General features: G+C 39.5%; 1 protein-coding gene across 1 annotated transcript; it reads right to left on the reverse strand.

The window, feature by feature from the left end:
• Nucleotides 1–1,793: 1,793 nt before the first annotated feature.
• rab27b (RAB27B, member RAS oncogene family) lies at nucleotides 1,794–6,963 on the reverse strand. The gene is given in 6 exon segments (XM_052105899.1): nucleotides 1,794–2,058; nucleotides 4,568–4,694; nucleotides 4,775–4,856; nucleotides 4,858–4,879; nucleotides 4,987–5,078; nucleotides 6,676–6,963. Coding segments are annotated over 6 exon segments (729 nt in total). The 5' UTR covers nucleotides 6,895–6,963; the 3' UTR covers nucleotides 1,794–1,871.
• Between the last annotated feature and the right edge of the window lie 537 nt (nucleotides 6,964–7,500).

Here is a 7,500-nt window from a genome sequence, read left to right on the forward strand (position 1 = left end):
GTGAGCAATCGCGGCGAAAATTGTCATCACATTGTATGTGAGCGCCTCGTAATGCTCGCGTGAGTTTGACCGCTGGATTATAAACGTACATTTAAACTCACGTTCGCGTGAGCAATGCGAAAATTTTCTTCACTTTGTATGTGAACGCCTCGTAATGCTGGCGTGTGTTTTGACCGCTGGATTATAAATGAACATTTAAACTCCGTCGGCGTGAGCAATCGCGAGTGAAAATTGTCTTCACATTGTATGTGAATGCCTCGTATTGCTTCGTCGCGAGTTTGACCGCTGGATTATAAATGAACATTTAAACTCACGTTGGCGGTAATGTGAGGCGAAAATTGTCTTCACATTGTATGTGAGCGCCTCGTATTGCTCACGTGAGTTTGACCGCTGGATTATACATTTACATTTAAACTCACGTTCGGCGGGAGTAATCGCGAGGCAAAAATTTTCTTAACATTGTATGTGAGCGCCAAAATATTGCTCGGCGTGAGTTTGACCGCTGGATTATAAATGTACATTTAAACTCACGTATTCGCGCGAGTTGTCATTTTTTGAAAATATGCTGGCGTCTACTTGATTCCAGCTATTGGTTGTACTTAACTATGAACCAAGTTTTAGAAGCCCCTCCTCTTGTCCTTTACGGAAGAGAGGGGAATACTAGCGGGTTTGTGTTACTCAGCGCCAGCGCAAGTTTAAATGTAAATTTATAATCCAGCGGTCAAACTGCATGCTGAGCAATCGCGAGAGCATTCACATACAAGCGAAGAAAATTTTAAGCCTTGCATTGCTCGCACGCGAGTTTGACCGCTGGATTATAAATTTACATTTAAACTCACGTTCAGCGTAAGTAATCGCGGCGAAAATTTTCTTCACATTGTATGTGAATGCCTCGCATTACTCCGCGTGAGTTTGACCGCTGGATTATAAGCGTACATTTAAACTTCGCATTACGTGTGAGCAATTTTTCTTCGCATTGTATGTGAGCGCACCATAAGAGTTTCGATACCATAACATTACAGTGTGAGCAATAGAGTGAAAAATACGTGTTTATAAAGTCCCAATAAGCACTTCGTGAATAAAGCGCACAGTTGTTGTTGTGACCCTAGTGTTTATTTCAACAGGAAACTGCAGCGGAGCGTAAAACTCAACACGTAAAACTTTGAAAAGAAATATGGATTATAGTAAGCGTTAATTCTGTAAGACTAGTTCGGTATTTTTATTTATACCGAAAGAATCCAAATTCAATCGAGTCATTTTCTTTCTATAAAATTCACAATTTCCACCAGAACAGTTTAAGTATGAGTAGAGAAAAGGACAAAATAAATGTGCCAACAGAAAGCGTTAAATCAAAAAATTTAAAACATTCCTAACACATAAAAACTTGAATATAAGGCCGGAGACAAACTCCACACAAGCTCTTGAACACAGATGCTTCTAGATGCACAAGCTCATTAGCATTAACGCATCATTTCAAAATTGTTGCGTTGCATTCTCAGTACTGCCACAAGGGGCACTATAGGCAACATTTGCGGGGGCGTAAGTTAAACTGTCGCATAGACATTTGCGGAAACTCTAAATCGCCAAACATTCATCTGCGTTTGTGCACTAGTGTAGAGTATGTTTATGACCTAACATCTACTTATGAAGATATTTTAGGCGCATTTGTCAAAAGCTACTTTCTTGGATACATTTCGAAGAGGCGGTTAAAGGCGGTCTCTCCACTGAAAAATAAAAAGTCCACACATTCGGGACAGGCGTCGCGAGACCGAAGCTGAGCGAGACCGGCGCCGTCGCGTTGAGATCTGCCACCACGGGCTGCACTTCCACACCTATCCAGTAGAGGAAATAGAGGGGCACTTCCTGGTTCTTTAACATGCACATTTCTTCTCGTTGGCCGGCGCTGCGTCCAGTTTGCTGGTGTGGTCCGTGTTTTGTGCGTCGGTCATGGGTTTATCCACACACTGCTCCATCCTCTTCATCACCAGGTCCAGGAGCGTGGCGATGGCCTTGTCCACTTCTGCTCGATGCGCCGCTACTCGTCTCGAGTATGGAATGCTGGGATGTGAGGAGAGAGAGAGACATTCAACATACATATATTATCTGCATATAGAACTTATTTGTATATATATATATTGAGATGTTTCTTTAACTTTGACATTTTTAGTGCTGTTGACTTCTGAGCATCCTATAGCTCTCTATAACTGTTCTGAGACCAGTGCAGACAGACAGCACACTGGAGGTTAAGTCATGCACTAAATAGGGAGCAAGGGAGCATCCTACAGCTCTCCTATAACTGTTCTGAGACCAGTGCAGACAGACAGCACACTGGAGGTTAAGTCGTGCACTAAATAGGGAGCAAGGGAGCATCCTACAGCTCTCCTATAACTGTTCTGAGACCAGTGCAGACAGACAGCACACTGGAGGTTAAGTCGTGCACTAAATAGGGAGCAAGGGAGCATCCTATAGCTCTCCTATAACTGTTCTGAGACCAGTGCAGACAGACAGCACACTGGAGGTTAAGTCATGCACTAAATAGGGAGCAAGGGAGCATCCTACAGCTCTCCTATAACTGTTCTGAGACCAGTGCAGACAGACAGCACACTGGAGGTTAAGTCATTCACTAAATAGGGAGCAGGGGAGCATCCTATAGCTCTCCTATAACTGTTCTGAGACCAGTGCAGACAGACAGCACACTGGAAGTTAAGTCATGCACTAAATAGTAGGAATGCACCGAAATTTCGGCCGCCGAAAATTTTCGGCCGAAAATGGCACTTTCGGTTTTCGGACGAAAGAGAAAAAAGGCTGAAATTTTAAGCCGAAAATATATACCTCCTCGCCCCGCCCCTCAGTGCTCAGATTTCAATCTGGATTGATCTAGCCCTTATCACGGCGCTACCCAACAAAGGCCGATCATGTCAGCGGTGTGGAAATTCTTCAAAGTTTCTGATAAGGACATCAAATTTGCGATCTGCAGTGTTTATTCAGCAGAACTTTCAAGATATATATATACAGAGTACAGCAAGAGATTCTACAGGAAAATGTCACAACTAGCACAGCTACACCACAACTTGAGACGAATCGAGCGGAACTACGCCAGAAGCGACAATCCCCTTGACTACGGTCGCATAAACAAAGACCGCTTTCCTTTGCTTGCGCGGATTGCGCACAGGTATTTATCTGCCCAAGCACCAGCACAGAGAGTGAGACACTGTTCAGTGCAGCATCTCATGTTCTTGATGAGCTTTCAGACAGGAGAGACTGTCAGAACGTTTAGCAACTTTTGTTCTTGAAGAGAAACCTGTCACTTGTACTTAAATAGAAAGCGGTCCAATATGATGTGTATAGCAATTACATTCCACTTGTTCTTCACTTGAGGATACATCTGTCATTTACAGATGAGGTTGGATTTAGTTCAATTACTGCTGTTGTGCACAATCATTTTCACTTAAAGTGGACATACGTTTACATACACAGAACAGAGCACTGATCTATATATATATATAATTATATATTATAGTTATATATAGATCATTCTGCCATTCTGTGTTCTGTCTTTTGTTTTAATTAAAATTACTGTTGCATATTAAACTTTTTGAAAGATGCTAGCTAAGTTCATTACTTTACTGTTGTTTTTCATATAATAGTTTTCTAAAACTTTACATTATTTGGATAATTGTTAATAAAATCTGTAAAATTAGATTTTTACAGAACTGAATGAAGAATAATATTTAATAATGTTTTAATATATTTTTTGTCCAATATTGGTGTGTTACTTTCAATAAAAGTGTGATTTATTTTATTGGTTTGTAGTTTTTCAATTCAGATTAATTAAATTCATGAAATTAATGAAAAAGTGTAAAATTAATACAATTATACACAACATTTTTTTTTAAAAAAAAATAGGTAAAAATTTCGGTTTCGGTTTCAGTTTTCGGCCAAGTGCATCCTGGATTTTCAGTTTCGGTTTCGGCCCAGAATTTTCATTTCGGTGCATCCCTACTAAATAGGGAGCAAGGGAGCATGTTTGGATCACTCAACATGGTTGACAGTGATTGGATGATGCCAGGCGTTACTTTGAATCTGAATTCATTATGATCATTTATGATGTAGCGTCTCAAAAACATGAATAATCAACACTCCTGGAAACATCATAAACCATTTGATGAAAAAAAAAAACAGACTTTATAGAGTTTGGTATTATTTAAAATGTCACAACTTTGTCCCGCTGTCCACATATGAGGACATACATTTTTAAGAAAACTTTTTGCTCTAGAATTATAATATATATATATATATATATATATATATATATATATATTTTTTATGCTTGTTTATTTAGTGCCACAACAAAAAATATATATAGTGTATTATTTGTTTTGTAAATTTGTTTATATAATTTTCATGGCGTTTTAGGGTTTACGTCGTTAAGTCGTCATGGCAACCCTTTCCTAGCGTCTGTCCCACGTGGGTGCGTGTTCAGCCGTGATAGTCCACGTATATATATTTGATTTGGCACAAGATTTGACAGACCTCAATATGTGCATGTGTGTGTGTTTGTGCACACTTACCCGTATTATCCGCAAGTTCTCGCGCTTGTTTCTCCTGTACTTCTCTCTGGTCGGTGAGATCGGCTTTATTTCCAACCAGAACAATATCGGGATTCTCACAGTATGCGTTGGCCTGGAGCTGACCTGCACACGCCACGACAGTGAAGTCTGATTAATAACAAGTGAGGTGACTGAGGCGGAGTCAAACACCTGCAGTCACTTACTCATCCAGTTCCTGACATTCAGGAAACTCTGTTGACTCGTCAGGTCAAACATGAGCAGGAATCCCATGGCATCCCTGAAGAACAGCTGTCGTTAAACTCCTGAACCTGCCGAGGAGCAAATAAATAACACTGACAACCGTATGTCTGAGGTTTATCCAGCTCATTCCCATGTGTGTGTCTTGAAACTCGTGCATGAATATGAGTGAAGCTACGTACCTCTCCTGTCCTCGCGGTTGTCCCAAAGCTGCAGGTGAACTTTAAGCGTCTTTCCTGTTGTTCCATTGGGGCTGTTTGTGGTGTACACCTGATGAACACATGAACACACACATGACTCCTGCATGAGAGATCTTGCCATCGCATTTAGGATTTGTAATGTACGTTTCATAAGCACCTCTACTCTCAGCGCAAAGTCTAAAATCAGTTCCTGCATTTGCAGTTTGGAGATTCCACCAGCAGCCAGGGGCTGGACTGGTAATGTGGCATATCGGGCATTTTTGTCCCGTTTTGATATCGCATGTTTTCATAATAAAAGTCCCATTTTGATATCGCATGTTTTCATAATAAATGTCCCGTTTTGATATGGCATGTTTTCATAATAAAAGTCCCATTTTGATATGGCATGTTTTCATAATAAATGTCCCGTTTTGATATGGCATGTTTTCATAATAAAAGTCCCATTTTGATATTGCATATTTTCATAATAAAAGTCCCGTCCTGATATCGCATGTTTTCATAATAAAAGTCCCATTTTGATATCGCATGTTTTCATAATAAATGTCCCGTTTTGATATGGCATGTTTTCATAATAAAAGTCCCATTTTGATATGGCATGTTTTCATAATAAATGTCCGTTTGATATGGCATGTTTTCATAATAAAAGTCCAATTTTGATATTGCATATTTTCATAATAAAAGTCCGTCTTGATATCATGTTTTCATAATAAAGTCCATTTGATATCATGTTTTCATAATAAAAGTCCCATTTTATATTGCATATTTTCATAATAAAGTCCGTCTTGATATGCATGTTTTCATAATAAAAGTCCCATTTTGATATTGCATGTTTTCATAATAAAAGTCCCGTCTTGATATCGCATGTTTTCATAATAAAAGTCCCGTCTTGATAACGCATGTTTTCATAATAAATGTCCCGTTTTGATATGGCATGTTTTCATAATAAATGTCCCGTTTTGATATTGCATATTTTCATAATAAAAGTCCGTCTTGATATCGCATGTTTTCATAATAAAAGTCCCATTTTGATATCGCATGTTTTCATAATAAAAGTCCCATTTTTATATTGCATATTTTCATAATAAAAGTCCGTCTTGATATCGCATGTTTTCACAATAAAAGTCCGTTTTGATATGGAATGTTTTCATAATAAAAGTCCCATTTTGATATTGCATATTTTCATAATAAAAGTCCCATTTTGATATCGCATGTTTTCATATAGACACTGAAAAGTACTTGGTTTCTGTCACAAGTCCCATCTGGGGTTTGTTTTGGAGCGTTAAGAGGTCCTTTTCCCATCACTTATACTGGCCATTGAATTCGGAAGATTTTTCCCCAAAAATCAGCCGTGTTCAAGCACAGGTTTTAAAGCTAATCGGGAAAAAAATGCTCTTATAATGCTACTGAAGTGTGTGAAGTCCATTGTGTGTGACTCTTCAGACTGTGATTCACATCAATAAAGTTTATCACCCACCCACACACACACACACACACACACACACACACACACACACTCACACTCGGTGACTTATGAGCCAATTACATGGAGATGGAGGGCCAAACTCACAGGACACATCACAGCTCGTATCTCACCACCCCTGATCCTCTTACCCATCCACCAGACAGACTCAAACATACAGCAGACGAACGAGAGGCCGGACACTAACCACTCTCTTTTCCCTGAAATCGATGCCCACGGTGGTGATAAATTTGGGGTTGAACTTGTTGTCGGTGTAGCGGTAAAGGAAGGTGGTCTTGCCCACTCCAGAATCCCCCAAAGCCAGGAGTTTGATCAGATAGTCATAATCTCCATCTGTCATAGTGCTGCTGGAACTGAACCTATAAACAAACAAACAAACAAACAATTCATCAATTATGCAAAACATGAGGATATGGGATAAATTAGTATATTACATATCGATGATTGTATTTGCATTGCCTGCTTCGCCGCATGACTTCATATTTGAGTGCGTGGAGCATCGACACGATGAGATTTCCTCTGTTCTTCTGTTTTTATTGAAATCTGCATCAGCATCACAAATCTGTATCAATAATGTTCATATCAGCGCTTCCCTATTTTATACTGAAAAATATAATCAAATGAAAAGTATCTTTCATTTGTTAAGTATTTAATTCATTAAATTATCCAAAATAGGCATCACCATATTTGTTGTTGTTGGGATATTTATATTTATATGCAGGGCTCAACAAGAAGGACTTTTGTTGTGCTGGTGCAGCTGGGCCAGTGGTACATGCAGAAAACACACCACAGTCTATTTCATACATTTTATCTTTAAGAGCGGTTCATCGAGTGTGTGTGTGTGTGTGTGACAGCACATTCCTGTTTCAGCATGTGTGATCAGCAGATCAGTGGACGGAAGCCTGTCAGGGATTTTCCTGCATTGGGTGTGTGTTTGTTGTGTGTGTGTGTGTATCTGTGAGTGGGTGTGTGTATGTGAGTGTGAGTGAGTGAGTGTGTGTGTGTCTGTGAG

This window comes from Xyrauchen texanus, chromosome 35, assembly GCF_025860055.1.
Source record: "Xyrauchen texanus isolate HMW12.3.18 chromosome 35, RBS_HiC_50CHRs, whole genome shotgun sequence".
Classification (NCBI taxonomy): domain Eukaryota; kingdom Metazoa; phylum Chordata; class Actinopteri; order Cypriniformes; family Catostomidae; genus Xyrauchen; species Xyrauchen texanus.